This window comes from Schistocerca cancellata, chromosome 8 (assembly GCF_023864275.1).
Source record: "Schistocerca cancellata isolate TAMUIC-IGC-003103 chromosome 8, iqSchCanc2.1, whole genome shotgun sequence".
NCBI lineage: Eukaryota > Metazoa > Arthropoda > Insecta > Orthoptera > Acrididae > Schistocerca > Schistocerca cancellata.
Genome location: NC_064633.1, coordinates 122,619,176 through 122,644,341, shown reverse-complemented (window position 1 = coordinate 122,644,341; position 25,166 = coordinate 122,619,176). Strand labels below are relative to the sequence as shown.

At 39.0% G+C, this 25,166-nt stretch overlaps 1 protein-coding gene across 1 annotated transcript in view; it reads right to left on the bottom strand.

Annotated features, from left to right (window-relative positions):
- Positions 1–4,867: 4,867 nt before the first annotated feature.
- The window catches only part of LOC126095415 (uncharacterized), a 118,978-nt gene continuing 98,679 nt past the window's right edge, over positions 4,868–25,166 (bottom strand). Inside the window, exon 4 of the mRNA XM_049910213.1 lies at positions 4,868–4,957. Coding sequence (XP_049766170.1) covers positions 4,912–4,957 — 46 coding nt within the window. The 3' untranslated portion in view covers positions 4,868–4,911. The remainder of the gene's footprint in view (positions 4,958–25,166) is intronic.

Genomic DNA, 25,166 nt, shown 5'->3' with positions numbered 1-25,166 from the left:
GACTCATGAGAGGTACACATACAGCGCATCTTTGACAATAATGGCTACTCTTCCAAAGCCTTCTGTACACTGTTTATGTCAATCCAACACATCCAGTGGATGCTGAGAGATCAGATGCCAACTCCTGTGCAGTACGAAGGCAGTATTGTCACGCCCTTGCAGCCAAACAACGGTCCTCTCTTTCTGGTGAGATATGTGGCCGGGCCCTACCCTGGTCCTCGGAATGAAGTTTCAGTCTTCATAAACTGTAACCACATCTGAGAAACAATGGAATGATTAACATTAAACTATCGGGCCACATCAATTTGCGACTGTCCTGCTTCCATTCTTCCTATGGCAATCCATCGCAGAGAGCCCATTGGGTGTCTTCTCTGTGCCATACTGCACATTTGGGACAGTGTATACAGCGACTGCGAATGTGGGATTACACGGAAAACATTACCCCATTTAATAGGTTTCCTGGTGTTATCATTGGTGTAGCTGTCATTGACTGGAATGCCATCTTCCATGCAGAACATAATCGTACGGACATCTATTGATAATTTGTATGATTATATTGTGAGTTAGACACAAAATGGGGAAATTGTAGTTTGTTGCTCTAATTTTGGGCATCAATGTATTTAAAATTCAGATAAACTTGGTAGTGGGAACTGGCAGCTTTAAGTTTCCAATATCCTCCTCAATCTCCATGTCTTTAATTGTGTGTGTTATCTGTAGATTTACAAAAAAGTACAATAGCATAATGGGGTAAAGTACATAGGTCTAGTGGGGTAGAAACTCGCAGTGCATACTTTCATCCTATCAAGAAACTATTTGCAAACTTTTACCCAATAACTTGTACTTTTACTGATTTAATTCCCAGTAGAGTACTCAGCCACTTTTTATTGGTGTTTGTTTACCTTACAAGGGAACCTCCCCATCGCACCCCCCTCAGATTTAGTTATAAGTTGGGACAGTGGATAGGCCTTGAAAAACTGAACACAGATCACTCAAGAAAACAGGAAGTTGTGTGGAACTATGAAAAAAATAAGCAAAATATACAGACTGAGTAGTCCATGCACAAGATATGGAACATCAAGGATAGTGTGAGCTTAGGAGCGCCGTGGTCCCGTGGTTAGCATGAGCTGCTGCAGAACGAGAGATCCTTGGTTCAAGTCTTCCCTCGAGTGAAAAGTTTAATTTTTTATTTTCAGACAATTATTTTGCGAAGCTGCACAGGTACACAGAGCAGTATTGTTTACGTGATCATGTGTCAATTATCAAAGTTCACGCTCTCACACATAATCAACTTCGCTCTCCAAAATTGCAGGACATGTTCAGATTTGCTTGGAGATATGCAGGATTTGACAGTCTACACACAGAAAAATTTGGAAACGTTAAAAACATATGTTTTGACAGAGCACAGGGAAAACTGTAAGACTGTGAAACTGTTGCGTTCATTTGTTGCAGTTTATGTGACAAACTCTTATGTTTTCATCACTTTTTTGGGAGTGATTATCACATCCACAAGGAAACCTAAATCGGGCAAGGTAGAAGAATCTTTTTACCCATTCGCCAAGTGCACAAATTAGGTGGGTCGACAACATATTCCTGTCATGTGATGCACATGCCGTATAGAACATATCAGACATGTTTTCCTGTGGAGGAATCAGTTGACCTATGACCTTGCGATCAAATGTTTTCAGTTCCCATTGGAGAGGCACGTCCTTTCGTCTACTAATCGCACGGTTTTGCGATGCAGTCACAAAACACAGACACTAAACTTATTACAGTGAAGAGACGTCAATGAATGAACGGACAGATCATAACTTTGCGAAAATAAAGAAAGTAAACTCTTCACTCAAGGGAAGACTTGAACCAAGGACCTCTCGTTCCGCAGCTGCTCACGCTAACCACGGGACCACGGCGCTCCTGAGCTCACACTATCCTTGATGTCTATCTTGCGCATGGACTACTCAGTTTGTATATTTTGCTTATTTTTTTCATAGTTGCACACAACTTCTTCCTGTTTTCTCGATTGATCAGTGTTCAGTTTTTCAAGGCCTATCCACTGTGCCAACTTATAACTAAATCTGAGGGGGGTGCGATGGGGAGGTTCCCTTGTTAGAAGCCTCATTATTCACCTTAGAGAACTAAAATTAATGTTTCCTTTCTTTAGTTTTTCCAGTAGTGGTTTTTTCTCCCCAACATACCTAACTCTCAAACACACTTTGAATATAATTATATCTTCCATAGTAGTATTTTTTCATAAACCGACAGAACATCAACTCTACAGCCACTGACAAAGCTGCTAAAAATGTTGATTTTGCAGCACCAAAAGTGACTGGTCAAAGTTTTGATTGTGATTCTCTTGAGCTCAGTTACCTACACTTCCTAGTCACTGATGGAAATGAGAAGTTGAATCAACAAGAAATGAGAAAAATCACTGTAGAAGACAGGAAGCAGGATGATGGGAATCGTGGAGCAAGATCCGAGGGTCATTATTTCTGAACCAGGACCTTCAACTGTTTCTTCCATCATAAGTGGGTCACCTGCTCATCTTTTTTCTTCACACACCTCATCTGCTAATTGTCACGCTAGCTTCTCTCCCAGTACATCCTCCTTTTCTGCCAATCCTACATCTACTGAGCTCTTGCTATGAACAGAGGAAATAATTCCACTACTGAAAGTTCAAATAAAATGAACATTCAAAGTAGTATTCATCAAAGGGGTTACCTTCGACCCATTCTAAGGCAATCTCAGAGGCAGAATCTGCTGAAAAGAAGGCATTAGATGAGGAGGAGAAAGAGAAAGCCCTTATTAGACACAGTAAAAAGAAGGTGAAATTTTCTCCTGTTAAAAACGTCAAAGGAACCATCTCTCTGACCTACCATGAATTTTTCAGAAGATGCAGCTGATGTAAAAGATAGTAAGTAATAAGAAAAGGAGAATTCATAGTTGTATAAAAGTCCACAGAAAAACTAGAACTTCACTTTACTTTTGCCTATTCACAGTAGTTCATTCTTTTAGTCAAGGCTATGGGGCGAAAACTATCAAAATCAATTTAGAAACACTCTGGAAGATTTACCAACACTATCAGCTTTTCAGAACATATTTTTGGCTTACAAATTTGCTGAAAGAATCGTTAAAAAAGTGTGGATGGTAACCTGTGTTTTTTCTCCTTTCTTCATTTCTACTGAATTATATTAAAATTTCTTAGTTTCAAAATGCCTCTTTTCTGTACATTTCCAATGTTCAATGGAAGTAATTTATATTTTGTTTCATTGTCCTTACAGCTATGTCAGTATCCAAAGCTAGGTTCAGTAACCTTTGGTAGCCAAGTAGTTTTTAATTTATAAGGCTGTAATACATAAAAGGTTGTTATAAACTATTATATAAATATGTTAATGTGACATTTTTACAAAATAGAAAGTTAATAATTTGTTTTTCCGTGTATTTATTTCTAATCCTTACACACTATGTACTCTTGCCTCACACCAATGTACTGTTAGCCCACAGCATAGGAAAATAGTATGCAAAGTTACTCTTTAGGTAAACTATTATTCCTCCTCTAATAATAAGTGCATGACAATGAAACTTTTACACAATGCTATCAAGCTGTCAAACTAAGTGCTGCATGTATAACTGATACACACTGTCCAGTCACATTAATGTGACCACCTGTCAAAAGCCTGTCTGATCGCTGCAAGACTTGCAGGAAGAGCGTCACTCAGGTTCTGGGAGATATTGACAGAGATGTGGAGCCATGTAAACTCCAGTGCTGCAGCCAATGTGCTCATTTTCTCAGTTGACGATTAATGGCATGAACAACCCAACTTAGGCGGTCCCACAGACTCTTACCTGGGTTCAAATCTGGGGAGTTTGGGGCCTAAGGGAGTATGATAAACTCATACTGGTGCTCTTCAAAGGAAGCATGTACAATGTAACCTCTGTGACACATTGCACTGCCATGCTGGTGATGCCAGTGTGCCAAGAAAAACCAAATTTCATGTAGGGGTTCACATGATCCCTAGGGATAGGCACATACTTGTGTTGATCCACTGGGTTTTCTAGAGTGATGAAGTCACCCAGAGGGTGTACGAACATTTTCCCCAGACTTTAACATTCTCTCCTCTAGTGTGGACCCTTCTGACGATTGTTAAACAACATCGGTCAACTGTCCAATGGAGCATAAAACTTGAGTCTTCTGAAAAGGCCGCCTATTGCCATTCAGTGGCTGTCAAGTTGTGGTACTGGCACACGAATCCCAGCTTTTGTTGCCAACGAACGGCAGTCAACATGGGTCTTCTGCTGCAAAGGCCGATACACAGCAAAGTTTGCTGAACGCTTATTGAAGAGACACTGTTGACAGCTCTTTAGTTCATTTGGGCTGTCAGTTGCTCAGCAGTTGCATGACAATTTGCCCATACTCATCACAGCCGTCACTCTGTTTCCGCATTAAAGCAATGAGTGCATTGTTTCCTGTGTTCCCCTCGACACAATTTTATATAGCCACCACTGCTAGTGCTGCCACCTGCTGTCTGTGGGTGACTGACAATGAACATAGGTGGTGGACACAGTAACATGACTGGACTGCGTAATAGTGCTTCAAGTTTTTTTTTTCTTAATATTTAGTGAAACTAAAACTGCGTATTTTTACCCCCATCTGTCCTATGTCTTGTGGGCACCTGTTTAGGCAGATGCGAGTTGATCCTCCCAGTACATCTGTTGTCGAGTATCACTGAATTTGAAATTAATGAAGTTCTGTAATTTGCACAATTAATCAGCATTCTTAACACTTCCAACATACAATTTTACAGTTTCAACATACGCATTGTCACTGGATACAAAGTGTCACTATATCCATTCACCATGTACAGGTATGAACCTCAGATATCTTCAGCTTGCAGCTCTGGCATGTGAGTGCACATCTCATCCACACAGTCTCCATGTATTTATTGTCACCCCTTCGCAGTAACTGAAAGGAGAAATACTAAGCTAGTACATTGATTTGTACAACACAAATCAGCACTCTTTATACAAACAACTGAACAGTGCAAAATAGTGAATATGGTGATAATGTTGGATTTATGAGTTCTTTATAAGTAACACACTGTGCAATTGTAAGATCTAGTGCCTACCACACACAGCCACAAACTCTGGCCCCACCGACGAGCCCTGGGCACATAGGTGCCTTCTTTGGCACTTTCCAATCTCTCAAAAGTGACTTACTAATCTGTACAGTAGAATTGCAATCATCCTATGTCCAGCTGTCTGTCACCAATTATCTGGATCACTTTGAAGAAAAAGAAATTTGTACTGTATGGCTAAAATCTTTGATTTTGGTAATAGTTAACACAACATATAGTACACTGTATCTTTCTTTATTGTTCTAAAATAATTCTATAGTAAATGTATTAAAAGATAAAAATCTTTCTTCCAGTGAATAATGAATACAGTATGAACATTGGTATATGCAGCATACACACACGGTGTGTTTGTGGTGCCCGTCATTCAGTGCGGCCTAAATCAGTCTGTGTCGAGACCTTAACATACCTGCTGATTTGTTACAAGATGTTTCATCTTTTGTTTTGTTCTGTGTGTGCGTTTTAATTTACTGTACAGCATGTGTCTTCTAAAAGTAAATGCATTGTCTTATTATTGGCAGACAAAATAAACGTCCTTGAACAATTAGACAGAGGCATGAGTGCAAAGCACTTGGCTGAGAAGTTTAGCATGGGAACACACAGTTTCAGACACAAAAAGAAAACATGTTCTCAACTTTAAATTTTGTGTGTGTCCTTGAAATAAAGACAGAAGATCATCAAGAAAAGAAATAATAATAATAATAAAGGGGGGGGGGGAGACAAAGGGACTGAAGAGGCCATATTCAAGTGGTTTCTGCAGCAGCAAGCATTGGGAAGCTCCCTTTCAGGACTGACTGTTTGCAAAATCACAAAATTTCAGACAAGAATATCAACAGTTTGTGTTCATTTAAAGCTGGCTGCAGAATTTCAAGGCAAGGCACAGTGTTCAGGAGTTGAATTCAAGTAGTGAAAAACTGTCAGCAGACCAAAACGAGTAGAAAATTTTATTGAAAAATTCAAACTTAATAGAGAATCTTATGGCACTGAATTTTCATACAATGCAGATTAGATAGGCCTTGTTTGCAAGGCTTTGCCTGAGACAACTTTAGCTTCTAAAGGGGAAAGTAGTGCTCCTGGCAATAAGGTTAGTGGAAACCATGTTACCATGCTGAACTGTGCTAACTCTATGGGAAACCACAAAATACTACTCTGTTGATAAGAATATCTTTAACAAGAATCAACCAAAGGCCTGGATTACTGCTACTTTGTTTTACAAATGGTACAATTCAGTTTTCGTACTTGAAGTTTTTTTAAAAAAAAAAAAAATGCCAAAGCATCATAGGGAAGAAGTAAGGAAATTGATGTTAACTCTGGACAATGCATCCACTTATTGATCCACCCCACAGAAAGCCACCTTGATATACAAGACAGACGCTTCAAAACACTCTTTCTGCCACCAAACATAACAACATTGCTGCAGCAATAGCCCAACTGGTTATCGTAACTATCAAGAACATTATAGAAAACAACTGCTGAGGAAGCTTTTGAGACAAGATGGAAATGCAGAAGGCATTGAGGTGCATCACCAAAAACAGTTTTTTTTTTTTTTTTTTTTTTTTTTCATATTTGCCAAAGTCATAACCATAGAACACTTATGCATAAAAATGAGTTAAGAGTGACCACATGCCCAATCAATGGAAGGAAACAGACCTAAGAACTAGGACATCATATCGGAGAAAGGTCCAAAAAAATAAACTACAGATACAATGGAGGTCCTGAACTGAAGATTAAATGTCCTTTACCCTATAGCTATGACAGATACAAAGCAAAATGTGGTTGACACCCCCACGTAATTTGCTAAAACAGCCAATAACTCAATGGCAGACAGACAGTAGAATGTAAACAGTTAAAAAAGGGCATACGGTCAGGAAATGGCAGACCATCAAAGGTTGATTACAATGAGGATTAATGGTGGGGGATCACCACTAACAAATGGCAATGGCTAAAATGACAGTACCCAATAAGCAATCTATCTAAATGATCTCCTCACAGCGAGAGGGCCGAGAGGAGGTTGGCCAAGCTGTTGGGAGAGGTTTAATTCTCCAGAGCTTGCTTCCATGCAGAGAGGATCAGTGGTGATGCCAAAGTGACATCAGAGGCTGACAGGCGGCAACACAGATACCCTTGGAAGGAATGGAAGAGCTAGCAGGCCAAGTTAGGACGACTGTAGCCTTGGCAGTAGAGTCGGCAGCCTCATTTCCTGTCCAACCGATGTGAAGAGAAATCCACATAAATATCACAGCAGTTCCCTCAAGAGGGAGCAAGAGGAAGCCTTCTTGGATCCACTGCACTAAGGGATGGTCTGTGAACAGCACACAAAGATTCTGAAGGGCACTAAGAGAATTGGAGCAAAACCTTTTGTTGCTGGATGTACTGAGCAGCCTGATAGAGGGCAAAGAGGTCTGCTGTAAATACTGAGCAGAGTTCCAGTAGCAGATACCGAAAATGGGTGGTGTGAATGACAAAGACACACCTGACACCACGATCAGTCCAAGAGGCATTAGTGTACACGAAGGTACTGTAGCTAAATTACATGCGAAGTTGAGAAACTTACAGTGATACAATGAATATGGAGCAGTTTCCTTAGGATGTGAATGAAGTCCAAGATGAATATGGACTGGCGCATGAAGCCATGATCGTGAAGGGTTAACAGCAATTGGGAACGTGGCAGGTAGTGTGAAGTTAAGCCAGAAAAATAGCCGAAAGTGACTCTGGGAGGTAACAGACAAAATGGATGCATTCCATACTGGTGGTCAAGGGAGTCATCAAAGGAGGAGGCATAGGATGAGTGGCCGGGCATGGCATACGAACAGCATATGTATCCGCTGAGGAGAACATCATGATTCCCGGATAAAGGTGTCTGATTAGGCCAAACCATCACGTACCTTGAAAACTCAGTCTTTCAAAAATTCCTGAAGGAAATGGGGCAGGTGACCTCAGAAACCCCATGTGTATAGAGTACGGAAGATACCAGTCGTTCTGCAGGTGGTGTAGGCTTTTTCCAAATCAAAAAGCATGTCGACATTCTGGGATTTCCGCAGAAAACCATTCATGTAAAGGGTTGACAAAGTGACGAGGTGGTCAAGTGCAGAACTGCGTGCTCAAAATCCACATTGTGCAATGGTTAGCAGATTGTGAGATTCAAGCCACCATACCAAACGACCGTAAATCACATGTTCCATCATCTTGCAAACACAGCTGGTGATAGAAATGGGGCAGTAAATAGAAAGAAGGTGTTTGTCCTTAACGGGCTTAGGCACAAGTATGACAGTGGCTTCACGCCAGCATCTGGGAAATGCGCCCTCTGCCCATATGCAATTGTATGTACGAAGAAGAAAGTGCTTGACCGCAAGAGAAAGGTGCTGCAACATCTGAATGTGAACATCGTCTGGCCATGGGGTGGAGGTTCGGGATGAAGTGACAACTTTTAGATTAGTACCTGTTCCATAAATCATGAATACAACACTTCGTAATGATGTGGAACGTGTCAGGTTAATAAAAGGTGTCTATACGAGGTATTACATTACACAAAATATTACATCACACTAAATATTTTTAATACTTCTTTTTGGGTGGGGGTGGGGAAATTACCCACTTAATATATCCAAAAATTCATCTAATGAGTTGAAGGAGTTGCCAATCAGAAATTCTTTTAATTTCCTTTTACATGCTATATGGCCATCTGTCATACTTTTGATGCTATTAGGTAAGTGACCAAAGATTTTTGTGGCAACATAATTTACCCCCTTCTGAGCCAAAGTTAGATTTAATCTTGAGTAGTGAAGATCATCCTTTCTCCTAGTGTTGTAGTCATGTACACTGCTATTACTTTCGAATTCATTCGGATTGTTAACAACAAATTTCATAAGTTAATATATTTATTGTGAGGCTACAGTGAAGATCTCTAGCTCTTTAAACAAGTGTCTGAAGGATGATATTGGATGTGTTCCAGCAATTATTCTGATTACACACTTTTGTGCAATGAACACTCTTTTACTCAATGATGAGTTACCCCAGAATATGATTCCATACAAGAGCAGGGAATGAAAATAGGAGTGGTAAGCTAATTTACTGAGATGTATATTAAAAAAATTTGCAATGACCCAAATAGCATAAGTAGCTGAACTCAAACGTTTCAGCAGATCTTCAGTCTGTTTTTTCCAGTTCAACCCCTCATCAATGCATACCCCTAGAAATTTTGAATATTCTACCTTAGCTACCGATTTCTGATCGAAGTCTATATCTATTAATGGGTCATTCCATTTACTGTGTGCAACTTTATATACTGTGTTTTGTCAAAGTTTAATGAGAGTCCATTTGCAGCGAACCACTTAATGATTTTCTAAAAAACATCATTTACAATTTCATCAGTTAATTCTTGTCTGTTGGGTGTGATAGCTTGATCTAGCACCCTCATAGTAAAGGCAACAATGTAGCATTCATGATTCTGAGAGGAGAAGGGTGTATGAAATCTCTGCAAAATAGTGGCCTAAGGTGTTGGAGATAGCAGTAAGATCCAAAAGTCCACAATGGTGTCACCCGCTATGGTCAGGCCAGAAATTGGGGTCTGGACTTTGGTCCCAAAGAGCTGCTGGAGGTTGCCCCACAAGATGGAAGAGGCAGAGAAACTGTTGAAAGAACTAGCAACTGCAATCCAGCTAGCGTATCTGCTACCCCGAACTATTTGTAACAAATACAGTTCACCATTGTACAATGACAGTTCAAAATGTGAAGGGCATGACTCTGCCCATGAATCATGTTGCGGCATCCCTCAGTCCACCAAGCAACTGGGACATGGTGTGGTAAAGATGAAGTGCGATGTAGGAAACCTTCTGTGGTGGTAAGGATAACCTTTTAAGGCATTCTACCTGGTCATCAAAACTTGGGAACTGTTGTTCAGTGAAGGTTTCCAAGGAGTAGTACAGCCTCCAGTCAGCCTAAGAATGCTGCCAATTGAGTTTATATGTAGGTGGGATAAGAGTCACTAAATGGATATCACTTGGGAAATGGTCGCTCGAGTAAATGTCAGAGAGCTAACCACTTAAGACGATGGAGAAGCTGGGCAATGCTGAACAAGACGTCCAAATGGGAATATGTGTGCATGGAGTCAGAAAGGAACAATGAGTTGATTGAGAAGGTCAGCCAAGAGGGCACCTCTTGGTCAGGTTCTCAAAGAGCCCCAATGAGGATGGTGTGAATTAAAGTCTCTGAGCAGCAAAAAGGGAGTGAAGGATTTGATCAGTAAGCTGGAGGAAGTCTGCCCTAGAGACACCAAATGACAGAGAGGGATGTAACACTGCAAAGGGAAAAGGGGAAATGAGGAAGGGAAATGCGGACTGCAGTAGTGCACAGCTGAATGTTCATTGAGATGGTTTGACTACCAATGTCATTCTGGATGAGCAGCATGATTCCCCCATGAGATGGAGTGCCACCTTTGGGATCAAGGTCAAAGCAGATCAGAAGGAAATGCAAGAGGTCAAAGCAGTCACGAGAATGTAATTTTGTTTCTTGGAGGCAGAAAACAAGCAGATGCTTCGATTTCAAGAGCAGCCACGATTCTTCCTTACTGGATCTAATGCTGCAAACATTCTACTGGAGGAGAGTCATGATGGGAAAAGGGGAAGAGCGAACAAATGTCACTTCGGCAGCTGCTGAGTGTCAGCCTTCGAACACTCACTGGTACAGGGTCAGTGGCTGGAGGATCCTGTTCCACAAGATCTACAGAGACATCAGCATTTTCTCTAGGTTGGCCTGTGGATTCAAGGGCAGAAAAACAGTAGGCAGGGTGACTGGCAAAAATGGAGGCTGGCTGGGTGAGGGTATCACATGGCAACACCATTGAAGACGATCTCCGAATCAGGGAAGGAAAAGACCATTTGTCTTCAATTAATTTCTTTGAGCCTTTTTGACTGGCAGATGAAGACTCAGTTAATTGTCAGCTGGACGGACGCAACAAGTCTTCATGGGAGTGTTCCTCTTGTCCTTTCCTGCCAGTTGTGAAGCAGGAGATTTGACTGCTGGGGCGAAGATTTGGTGGCTTACTGCACATCTGTAGGAGAAGGAGACAGGGATTTTATGACTGCAATATGGAATTGGATGCCAGGGGTCAGTGTGGCCATGTCAGTTAGGGAGTAAGGCAAAGCAGAATTGAACTGTAAGTACCAAATTGTAAAACACAGGCTTTTGAATAGCCAACAACTTTCCAGCAACAGGGTAAGGTACATTTTTCCTTCACCTGAATCTCCTGGATGGCCTGCTCATTGAGGTACATGGGTCATTCCATGTCAGTTCAACCAGGGACTCCAGCTCATAGATTTGACTGAAATTCAGTACACTAATTCTACCACATGTGGAACACTCATGTACAAAGTATTAGTTTCCCCTGCCAATTAGTTCCAGAATTATGACTTGTGAAAGAAGGTTGCGTGACCCAGAAATTGCAACCCGCATCTGGCAATCTATCTTCAGACCCAACTTCAGGTCTTAATAACTTTGGAACTACTCCACACAGTCCAGCGAAATTTTTACAACCCAGTAACATCCATTTAGAGAACACACTCCATGAATCAAAACACCAGCAACATATTTCTGAGGGAAAATAAACATTCCAAAATGTGATTTAAAAAATGTAATACGTTAAAAGGTACATATTGTAGGTGCCCACTATGCCAAATATAATTCACTCAAAAGGGGTATAAATTTTTTGTGGTAAGCATAATATGGCCTAAACACACACAGAACTCATCATGCCCATATCAGTCACAAAAACTGAGTTACAAGCACACGAAAATATAAAAATTTGAAAAATTACCTGAAAAACATGGATTTTCGAAGTGTGGTAGCACTAAAGGGACAAGTGGTATCCAAGCCAAATTTCACACACTGCATAAGTAGACCATAATGATATATATCTCAAAATTTCAGCATGTTATTGCAAGACATTTGTGTACAATGGACGTTGACAGATGTATTTGGTGATGTGGCCATTTTTCTACAACACAATTTTGTAAAAACATATCGTAAACTGTTCTGCCTCTTCTTATCCTCTCCCACAACTGTTTAGTCACTAAGCAACAACATATAGACAGATTAACACAACATATCATTAATGTTTACTGCACTTTAACTGCTAAAAACCAGTTGATTGTGCTTCGAAGAGAAGTTCTCCCACACTTTAGCTACTGTACTCTGTACATTGAGTGGCAAATTTTACTGTCTTCCTGACAATGTGGTACGAACTGGAACTGTCATAAGAATATGTTCAAAAGGAATCCAACACCTGTCTGCCAAACATGGCCAATGAAATGATCTTGCTGGTCCTGCCAGTGCCATGAAGTTCACAAATACATCACATTCTGCTTCACAGCACTCTGAAACACATCCTAAGTACAATTTGTCATCATAAACAGCAATAACATAACAACCTGGTTGTATGTTGCTGCTTTTGCTTCTGAATCCTGAGTCAGACACACTGTGAAGACACATATTGTGCATGAACCTATGGTTATAACCGGACTGTCATCTCATCTGCACATTGTCAGAGTCTCCTGGAGAGAAGTGATGATGGCTCCTTGTACCTGCAACAGTTTGAACTTGTTCTAGTCTGCTTTTTAGCAACTCTTCAACTGATTTCACCTCATCTTTCGAAACATAGAATGATTGTATGCCAGATATATTTATCTGTACCCAGGTAAATAATTGAAGAGGTGTTAGAATGTGACCTTCTGTAGGGTGCTGCAGACCAGGTCGTGATGCCATGCACTTAATGGTACCACCAATACCATAACATACATTTTTACCATGAATTGTTGTGAAAAAATTCCATTCTGCGTGAATCTGAAAGTCACAGTAATGCATGCATAAATTTTTGAGATTTTTACAGTTTTTGTACTGACTAGCTCCCCCATCAGTGAAGTATTTCGCAAAATGTATGTGAGGCAGGTTGTTTTTCACATATGCCATGACAGTGAAAATGTGGGCATGAACTGCAATGGCATCTTGAATTAAACAGTCACGAAAAATGCACAGATTCATGACAGACACATCACATGATTCACCTCTAAAGTAAATTGCAAATGGCTGGAGAGTTGCTTAAATGTTGTCCCAATGATATCCTTGGATGGCATCTTGAACTATAAATGCATAATTTTCAGAAAAGTCTAGTATTACTATAATTTCATCTTGTTTCAAATTATCCTTACAAAACTGGAGATAAGCCGATTGTGCTGTTGCTGTGAAGCTGTGTGTGGTCAGTTTGTCCGTTTTTTGACAACACATTTCAATAAAATCTTCCACTGTACTTCGCTTTGTTTCAAGACTTGTGTGATCCATGTGTGTCCATTGTTTATAAGAAACAAGTTCATCGTCATCCATAAGGAGTTCACCATACAGTTTGTTATTCATGTGTTCTGCAAGATTTGCCTTACCAGGACACTTTTCACACCTGTGTATCATGCACTGGTAGGAACTGATGTCACACACTAGCAGCTTCATTGCACCTTTGTAATCCAGACCAGAATCCTTTATAGCAGTAAACATCAGCTTAGCATTTTGATGGGTCTCACATGCACAAACATTGTGTGTGCCCCTTGCACTTACAGGCACAACCCAGATTGAAAAAAGATGATAAACCTACTTTGGTGTTGGGATACTTTTCCTTGAATTCTACATATAGTTCTGATATGTTGCATAGCAACAGTCTTTTTTTTGCATCTGTACATGTACATTTACCATTTTCACTGTTACGTATTCTTTTTTTTTCCAGGCATTATTTGGCTGTAGTCATTATTTTCATAAAATTCCGACACTAGCACATTTATTTCTGAACTCAATTGCTTACCCTGAGCCTGCTGAAGTTGTGGAAGCACTCCTTGGGTTGCTTTTATTTTCCTAGCTTGCTTTACCATATGTGTAGAAACATTGAATTCCTTTGCAGTGTAGTCAATAGACCAGCTGGAAGGTGCAAGGGTAAGAATAGCTACTTTTTTCTGACGTGTGGATATGGCACATTTTTCTTTCAAATCGTGCACAATTTTGTCCAAATCAGAGCATTTCTGGCATGACTTCTGTTCCTTTGGAGCAGATAGTTCTTCCTCTTCTACCTTTAGTGTGTCAGCTATTTTGTGTTTTAATTCCATTTGAGCTTCTTGTAGTTTTCTTCTGCCATAGCTGGGCCTGTCTCTTTTCCCAACTTTGTGTGTCTTCATGGGAGAGAAACCAAGAGCAGTCACTGAAGCATTTAATTGCTCATCCACTGTGGTTGTAGGTGGCTGATACTTTTCGCCACTGTCATGTAAATTATCAGAATAATCTTCATTTTTTAGCAGTGTAACTCACCTGGAACATAACTTTTGTCCTGTTTTCATTTCTCTGAGGCTACACTTCACTATCTTCCTATGAATCCGAAATGGATCAAAACAACTTCATTGTAGGAAATAATACTTACCCAGAAAAACTTTCATATGATGATAACAAACACTAAAGTTTCCTGGAACTGTACTTCTTGTGCCCACAGGGTGTATCCCTGATCTCCATAGCAACAAATCTTGGTCCAATTCATCCAGATCATACACTACAAAGCAAATGCCACATTTCCTTCCATATGTTGTTTTATGACATTCAGATGCTTGTGCTCTACCAATACTGCAACTTGTTTGAACAAATGCACCACTAGTACACTCTTCTGCCTCCATACTGATTTTCCACAACAGTACTGACCAGTCTGAACTATAATCTTAAAAACATGAGTAACCTGTAATTGTTGCTTGTTTCCTTTGTTGTTCCTGCCTAACAATGACTCATTCTGTCCCAGAAAACTACCATTGTTTAACTTTGTGTTGCCTAATGATTCCCAACAATTGCTGCAGCTTTATCTGAAACAAGCTGTCTGCATCATCACTATTACTTGCTAAATCGTGTTAAAAGAAACGTAACCAAATACATATCTGTCAACTTTTATTGTACACAAATGCCTTGCAATAACAAGTTGAAATTTTGCCACATATTATATTATGGTCTACTTATGCAGTGTTTGAAATTTGGCTTGGATATCACTTGTCCCTTTTGTGCTACCACACTTCAAAAATCCATGTTTTACAGATAATTTTTCAAATTTTTGTATTTTCGTGTGCATGTAACTTTGTTTGTATGACTGATATGGGCAAGAGGAGTTCTGTGTGTGTTTAGGCCACATTATGCTTTTAAAAAAAACCTTTTTGAGTGAATTATATTTGGCATAGAGGGCACCTACAATATGTACCTTTTAACATATTACATTTTTTAATCACATTTTGGAATTTTTTATTTTCCTTCAGAAATATGTTGATGTTTTGATTTATAGAGTGTGTTCTCTAAGTGGATGTTACTGGGTTGTAAAAATTTCACTGGACTGTGTGGAATAGTTCCAAAGTTATTAAGACCTGAAGTTGGGCCTGAAGATAGATTGCCAGATGCGGGTTGCAATTTCCAGGTCATGTCACCTTCTTTCACAAGCCATAATTCTGAAACTAATTGGCAGGGGAACTTAAAATTTTGTACGTGAGTGTTCCACACTTGGTAGCATTGGTGTGCTAAATTTCAGCCAAATCTGAGACTATCAGCTGGAACATTTTCTCAAATTGCACCATGCCGTTGCAATTGATACAGCGGGGAGGAGGAGGTTGGCAATTACTCTTGTGAGCAACCCTACAACAAGTAACCAATTTGGCTCTGCTTTGACAGGACGTGGGAGTGTGTTTGCACCAGGCCTGGAGTGTACAGTTGGACCATGGTGACTTTATAGCCTGTTAATCTTTTTTTAATCTTTGATGGCAGCACAGCTCTATGAAACAGGAGAAAAAGAGTGCGTGTAGGCACCAAGTTTGCATCAACCTTTATCATTAACCGATGGACTGCAATGACGCCATGATCAGAGGGATAATTTTGGATTCCCCCCTCCCCCCTGTCAGACCATAAAGCAGCCAAGTGTAAATACTACTATGCGAAGAATGTAGCATTCGATGGGCCTCAACACAAACAGGACAGCCATGGAGTAGTGAAGCTGCAAGCAGTTGTTGGGCTTGAAAAGCACTATTTGTCTCCAAAAGCAGTTCTATTACGTAAACAACAGCAGTTTTCACAGGGCCTGCAACTGCATCAACACCTCTCTCAAAAATAAACGGATTAAGCATAGCAAAGGATTGACCTCCTTCAGTCCATGATAACACAAGGAACTGAGATGCAGCTGACAGAGTCTCTGAATCTTTAGCCTCTTTCCATTTATGTTTAGTAGACGAAGACTGAGATGGTGATTGGCTCATTGTGAGAAAATTCCCCATGATTGCTAGTGTCTCCAATGGCACACTACTTCTAACTGGGGTCCCTCAGAAGGGGGCTTACCTGCTTAAGGTAATTGTTTACACCTCATGTCTATTTCCCCAACTCCAGACAGAGAGACCAGTTGTCCCTCTCGGGACATGGCCTGTACTAGGGGGTACGTGTGAACCCCACCTGTTGACCCACGTCTGAGGATTATGCATTACCCAGTCACCTGTTAAGTGTCAAAAGCGTGAACCAGCATTCAATAGCACACAGGGAAGAATAAGAAATACAGGAACATCAAACGCTGTACATGAGGAAGGATAGGAGATGAAGAACCAAGAAAGAAAGAAAGAAACAGATGAGGGGCTGTTCCCGATGTCAGGCTATTAAAACCTCAGAACACATTCTGAAAAATATCCCAGACACATTCCCCAAGCGAGGGTAAAAAGAACAGAAGGGTAGACATGCAGCACAGAAAGGGAAGAGATCTTGTAAAGGCTGAGACCCTGTGGTGGCCAAGGAAGAACTCATCAAAGAGTGCAGAATTGGATTTAAAAGACTGCTCGTTCTTACATGGTGGTGTAAGCATAGGATGGTGAAGACAACCACTTTTTAAACAGCTTAGAATAAATGGAATGGTATTTCAAACAAAGATAAAAATAAGTGTGAAAAGGAAGAGGAAGAAAAAAAAGCAACAGAGGACAAAATGTCATATGTGGATGTAAGAAGGATTCTTTTGAAAATCACTGGATGTCCTATTTGCACTGCAGGAGATGTCGGTGAGTGGTTTGCTTGTAATTCTTTGGCCATCGGTGTCCTAACTCTCAGTGACAATGAAATCATTCAAAGTGTGAAGAAGAAACTAATCATCAGGAGGATGGCATTGACAATTAACTAGATGTGGGACCATCAGCTAGTGATGTGTTCGCATGGCTGGACACTGTGTTTAACACAGCTGGAGTAGCAGCCTGAGGTGACATATACAGCTGCTCACCATCAAGCAGATGTGAGACTTGGCTGCATGAAACCAACTGAAGAGAGTAAAACAGACTCTGACCAATATGCCCAAGAATTGACACTGTACAGTACTGTACAAAAAATTAAACAATATTGTTTTGTAGTCATCAGGATTAATATTACAGTAGAATGTATACACAAATTTAGATTTTTAAAAATAAAGAAGGGTCAATCCATATGAAGTGGTCCAGTGATGGTTGCTTGACCATTTTTAAATATTTTAATTTTTTTATATGTGATTGCTCTATAATTGAGAAGTTCAAAACAGTTTTTAAAAAATTTTACCTTTCACATTTACTGAATGGCAGCCATTTTCATTTGTAAGCGCATGATGACGTTTCGGTTTAGAGACGTTAGCAAAAATACAAATATCTCTGCACTTGGTGAAGTTACAACATTGAATTTGACATGATTGTTTTTAGAAAAGTGTCCTCTACAACATTGTGTATTACACAAAATCCCCTAAATTGAAAAATAATCAGTCAAAATAACCTCCAAAGTTTGGTATCCAAATTCTCACACATCAACTTTTTTGACCCCCCCCCCCCCCCAAAAAAAAAGAGTGATTTATGAGAGTACTTTTTTCCTATAGTTAGTTATCATAAACTACTAGCCTCATATAGAACAAGAACACTTACTAACGTTTCCTTAATGTTAATGAATTTCTGAAATTTGAAAATTTTCATTTTTTTGTAAATTTTTGGGTTAGTTATTTCAGGTGGGACTGAATATAAAAATATGATTTTTGCACAGTTTGTACACCTATATGATAGCAACGTACTGTAAAAATTTCATCATTGATATCTGACTGTGAACAAAGATATGAATTTTTGAAAATGAGGAGATAATTCACATTACTCTACAACTGATCTTATGGCTGTTGCCTATTTAAATGGTTCATTGTTTCATTGTAATAAAATGTAATTATGACATATATTTAGTTGACACTATCATCCAATATTCATTTAGTTTATTTATTTTTAATAATGCAATATTAAACAATAGGAGCTTTCAATTTTGTTCTATGGTAATAAAAATCCCATTTACGTTTAGGTTCACTGTCAATATAGAAGAACATTACTGCTGGGTGTGGCATTGTTGCAGTCAGTCTGTTCTGAAACCTCTGTTAGAGTGGATTTACATACTTCGTCGAGAGATTAGAATTTGTTATGTGCTTTGTTGTGTGTGTAATTTGTAATTAATTTTGAGAGAGATTAACTGGAATGCAATAACATGGATGACCAGTGCTCTTTTGTACAGATAGCAAGTGAAATGTGTCACAAAACAGTTTATGGTTCAGTTTCATTAAAATAGAAAAATGTCAATGACTTTGATGAAGTTAGAAAAACTTTGTTTAAATTTCAAGTAAGTTCTTCTGTAACTTCAGTGTGTGAGTATCATGAGAAGAAATATATTCTGAAATACAACCACATTTTTGGAAGAAAGTGCTGTGATCCACTTCAAGTTCATAAAAAGCCTATTACTAAAGGTTTGAGGGAAATAAAACTTGAACATTTGACCTTGTTATGTGAGACAAACAACTTCCAAAGTGAAACGTAATGCGAATCCTGGAAATTCCCTTTACCCAAATTGTTACTCAAAAATATTTGTTGTGAATCCAGAACCAGAATCATGTAACCTTGTTAATGACATTTATATTCCTAATGAGGAAGCTGCTAGCATATTGGATTTTGCTTGTTCTAATTTAGACGTATCTCCTGCTTCAAAAATAATAAAATTAAGTAGCAGGAAAAGAAAAGCAGCTATTGAAAATAAGGTACAACAAATATCAGACAAAATTAGAAAAAACTTGGACTCGTGCTTAAATAACACAAATACCAATATAATTTCTAAAGAAGAAAACCTACCACCAGCATCATCTGACACTGAATATTTGAGCTGAATAGAGAAATTAAAAATTAAATGTTCAGTGACATATAAATAGGAAAAATTTTAAATTTTAAGTTTGCTCCTTGACTCATGGTCAAGAGAAAAAATAGTTCATGAATTCAACATTTCTCACCGTTTGGTTAAACTAACCCGAAAATTAGTGAAAGACCAAGGCATTCTTCCATTTTTAGGAAAGAAGAAAGAAGTAGGTATAGGTGAAGAAACAATTGAAAAGATCCAGCAGTTTTTTTCAAAGATGTTGAAAACCATGGACCTTGTCGTCGGTGGGGAGACTTGCATGCCTCAGCGACACAGATAGCCGTACTGTAGGTGCAACCACGATGGAGGGGTATCTGTTGAGAGGCCAGACAAACGTGTGACAGCAGCCTTTTCAGTAGTTGCAGGGGCAACAGTCTGGATGATTGACTGATCTGGCCTTGTAACACTAACCGAAACGGCCTTGCTGTGCTGGTACTGCGAACGGCTGAAAGCAAGGGGAAACTACAGCCGTCATTTTTCCCGAGGGCATGCAGCTTTACTGTATGGTTAAATGATGATGGTGTCCTCTTGGATAAAATATTCTGGATGTAAAGTAGTCCCCCATTCAGATCTCCAGGCAGGGACTACTCAGGAGGACGTTATCAGGAGAAAGAAAACTGGCATTCTATGGATCGGAGCATGGAATGTCAGATCCCTTAATCGGGCGGGTAGGTTAGAAAATTTAAGAAAGGAAATGGATAGGTTAAAGTTAGATATAGTGGGAATAAGTGAAGTTCGGTGGCAGGAGGAACAAGACTTCTGGTCAGGTGACTACAGGGTTATAAACACAAAATCAAATAGGGGTAATGCAGGAGTAGGTTTAATAATGAATAGGAAAATAGGAATGCGGGTAAGCTACTACAACCAGCATAGCGAACACATTATTGTGGCCAAGATTGATACGAAGCCCATGCCTACCACAGTAGTACAAGTTTATATGCCAACTAGCTCCAGAGATGATGAAGAGATTGGTGAAATGTATGATGAGATAAAAGAAATTCAGACAGTGAAGGGAGACGAAAAATAGTCATGGGTGACTGTAACTCGATAGTAGGAAAAGGAAGAGAAGGAAACATAGTAGGTGAATATGGAATGGGAGGGAGGAATGAAAGAGGAAGCCACCTGGTAGAATTTTGCACAGAGCATAACTTGATCATAGCTAAAACTTGGTTCAACAATCATAAAAGAACGTTGTACACATGGAAGAAGCCTGGAGATACTGACAGGTTTCAGATAGATTACATAATGGTAAGACAGAGATTCAGGAACCAGGTTTTAAATTATATGACTTTTCCATGGGCAGACGTGGACTCTGACCACAATGTATTGGTTATGAAGTGTAGATTAAAACTGAAGAAACTGCAAAAAGGTGGTAATTTGAGGAGATGGGACCTGGATAAACTGAAAGAACCAGAGGTTGTAGAGAGCTTCAGGATGAGCATTAGGGAGCGATTGACAAGAATGGGGGAAAGAAATAAAGTAGAAGAAGAATGGGTTGCTTTAAGAGATGAAACAGTGAAGGTAGCAGAGGATCAAGTAGGTAAAAAGAAGAGGGCTAGTAGAAATCCTTGGGTAACAGAAGAGATACTGAATTTAATTGATGAAAGGAGAACATACAAAAATACAGTAAATGAAGCAGGCAAGAAGGAATACTAACGTCTCAAAAATGAAATCAACAGGAAGTGCAAAATGGCTAAGCAGTGATGGCTAGAAGACAAATGTAAGGATATAGAGGCGCATATCACTAGGGGTAAGATAGATGTTGCCTACAGGAAAATTAAAGACACCTTTAGAGAAAAAGAACCACTTGCATGAACATCAAGACCTCAGATGGCAACCCAGGTCTAAGCAAAGAAGGAAAAGCAGAAAGATGGAAGGAGTATATAGAGGGTCTATACAAGGGCGATGTTCTTGAGGACAATATTATAGGAATGGAAGAGAATGTAGATGACAATGAAATCGGAGATATTATACAGCGTGAAGAGTTTGAAAGAGCACTGAAAGACCTAAGTCGAAACAATGGCCTCGGAGTAGACAACATTCCATTAGAACTACTGACAGCCTTGTGAGAGCCAGGCCTAACAAAACTCTGCCATCCAGTGAGCAAGATGTATGAGACAGGCAAAATACCCTCAGACTTCAAGAAGAATATAATAATTCCAATCCCAAAGAAAGCAGGTGTTAACAGATGTGAAAATTACTCAGTTATCTGTTTAATAAGCCACAATTGCAAAATACTAACAAAAATGCTTCACAGAGAAATGGAGAAACTGGTAGAAGCTGACCTCAGGGAAGATCAGTGTGGATTCCATAGAAATGTTGGAACACGTGAGGCAATACTGACCCTACGACAGATCTTAGAAGCTAGATTAAGGAAAGGCAAACCTACATTTCTAGCATTTGTAGACTTAGAGAAAGCTTTTGACAATGTTGACTGGAATACTCTCTTTCAAATTCTGAAGGTGGCAGGGGTAAAATACAGGGACCAAAAGGCTATTTACAATTTTTACAGAAACCAGATGGCAGTTATGAGAGTTGAGGTACATGAAAGGGAAGCAGTGGTTGGGAAGGGAGTGAGACAGGGTTGTAGCCTATCCCCGATGTTATTCAATCTGTATATTGAGCAAGCAGTAAAGGAAAAAAAAAAAAAGAAAAGTTCTGAGTAGGAATTAAAATCCAAGGAGAAGAAATAAAAACTTTGAGGTTTGCCGATGACATTGTAATTCTGTCAGAGACAGCAAAGGACCTGGAAGAGCAGTTGAATGGAATGGACAGTGTCTTGAAAGCAGGGTATAAAATGAACATCAATAAAAGCAAAATGAGGATAATGGAATGTAGTTGAATTAAGTCGGTCAATGCTAAGGGAATTAGATTACGAAATGAGACACTTAAAGTAGTAAAGGAGTTTTGCTATTTGGGAAGCAAAATAACTGATGATTGAAGTAGAGAGGATATAAAATTTAGACTGGCAATGGTGAGGAAAGCGTTTCTGAAGAAGAGAAATTTGTTAACATCAAGTAGCCATGTATGGAAGAGTAACATTGACGATAAATAGTTTAGACAAGAGGAGAATAGAAGCTTTCAAAATGTGGCGCTACAGAAGAATGCTGAAGATTAGATGGGTAGATCACATAACTAATGAGGAGGTATTGAATATAATTGGAGAGAAGAGAAATTTGTGGCACAACTTTACTAGAAGAAGGTAGGGCATATTCTGAGGTATCAAGGGATCACCAATTTAGTATTGGAGGGCAGCGTGAAGGGTAAAAATGGTAGTGGGAGACCAAGAGATGAATACACTAAACAGATTCAGAAGGATGTAGGTTGCAGTAGGTACTGGGAGATGAAGAAGCTTGCACAGGATAGAGTAGCATGGAGAGCTGCATCAACCCAGTCTCTGGACTGAAGACCACAACAACAACGAAAACAGTAGAATGTGCCCAGGTTGCAAAGATAGCAAAGGAGTTGTTATAAATGGAGTTAAAGTAACAAAGCAGAAATGACTAGTGCTGTCAAATTTAAATGAACTTTATATAGCTTTCAAAAATTCTCATCCTGAATACAAAATTGGAAGAGCAAAATTTTGTGACCTCCGCCCTAAGTGGTGTACTCTGGCTAGATCCTCAGGGGAAACACTCCGTATGTGTATTCTTTATATCATCAAAATGTGAAACTGATGACTGCAGGTCCAAAACTCAGTGATCTTAACTATAAAGAGTTACTAGGTTTAATGGTCTGTGACACTAACAGTTATGGCTGCACGATGAGTTAGTGTAACAAATGCCCTGGTAAGGAAACATTTATTGAATTGTTTCATGAATATGATGAGGGAAAGCCAGACAGTATTACCTTCAAACAGTGGGTCACAACTGACAGGGCAGAAATGATAATAGTGGTTAAATGTTAGGGAGAGTACTTGGAATTTTTAATTGATAACTTACAAAAACTCGTTTCTAAAATTCAAAGTAAGTTTTTGAAGACAAAGAGCACAACTTCATGAAACTGAATGCATAGTGCTAGCTTATTTTGCAGAAAATTTTACATTTGTGATTCAGGATGCAATATAAGGGTACCACTGGGTCAATGACCAGGCAACAGTGCATCCATTTATTCCATACTTTAAAAATGAGAAAGATGAAGTTCGCAGTTCTTCAATTTGCATTCTAAGTGACTACTTGGAGCACAACACTTTGGCTGTACGTGTGTTCCAAAAGAATGTCATACATTACATAAAAGAAAATTTTCCGAAGGTTGAGAAGCTGATATACTTTTCAGATGGAAGTGGTAGTCAGTATAAGAACAAAAAGAATTTTTCAAATCGGTGCAAGCACAAAGTTGGCTATGGGTTGGAGGCTGAATGGCACTTTTTTGTATCTTGCCATGGTAAAAATGCATGTGATGGAGTACGAAGTACAACAAAACATCAAGTAAGTAAAGCCAGCCTACAAAGACCAACCACAGACCTAATTCTCACAGTACAGGACACATATGTCTTTTGCAAAGATAATATTAAAGGCATTACCTATTTTCTGATCAAGAAAGAAGAAATGGTTCTGCATGTGAAAACAACACTTCAAACCACATTTGAAAACTGTACAGCAATAAAAGGAAAAAGGCATTTCCACAAATCCCTTGGCATTGCAGAAAACTTAGTTCAATGACATGTAACATCAGAAACCAAAATTTATGAGGATAATTGAGTCAGTAAAATTACATCTCTGTCTTTATCGTTGAATGACATAGTGCCACGTGTGTATGATGGACAGTGGTGGCTTGCAGATGTTCAAAGAATAAGTTTTTACCACCCTGCTGGCCCAAGAACATCATTCAAGAAATCTACTAGTGACAAAGTTTGGATACCAATGAAAAATATTTTAAGGAAACTTTCAGTGCTTGAACTTACCACAGCGACTTGGAGGTCTTATTCTGTATCACAGAAGCGGTCTGAAGAGATAAGTGTTCTTAACACTCACTGTTTAGTAACAGTCACATCTCGAAGGATGTTAACTGAAAATCTTTATTCTGAGTATGTCAAAGTAATATACATGTTAAATTCAATGATGTTTCCACTTTCTGTATATAATTCAGTGTTTCCACTTTTTGTATATAATTCAGTACCTTACTTCAATAATAACTGATTACATCCTGCCAATATCGCACATAAATAGGCAACAGCTGTAAGATCAGTTGTAGAGTTATTTGAATTATCTCCTCATTTTCAAAAATTTGTATCTTTGTTCACAGTCAGATATAAATGTTTATATTTTTACAGTACGTTGCTGTCATATAGGTGTACAAACTGTGCAAAAATCACACTTTTACATTCAGTCCCACCTGAAATAACTAACCCAAAAATTTACAAAAATGAAAATTTTCAAATTTCAGAAATTCACAAAAATTAAGGAAACATTTCTAAGTGTTCTTCTTCTATATGAGACTAGTAGTGTATGGTATCTAACTAAAGAAAAAAGTATTCTCATAAATCACTTCTTGTTTGTTATTTTTGGGCCTAAAAAGTGGATTCTTGAAAAATTGGACACCAAACTTTGGAGGTTATTTTGACTGGTTATTTTTCAATTTAGGGTATTTTGTGTAATACACAATGTTTAGAGGACACTTGTCTAAAAACAATCATGTCAATTGCAATGCTGTAACTTAACCCAGTGCAGAGATATTTATATTTTTGCTAACGTCTCTAAACTGAAAGATCGTAGTGCACTTACAAACGAAAATGGCCACTGTTCAGTAAAGGTGAAAGGTAAAATTTTTTTAAAAACTGTTTTGAACTTCTCAATT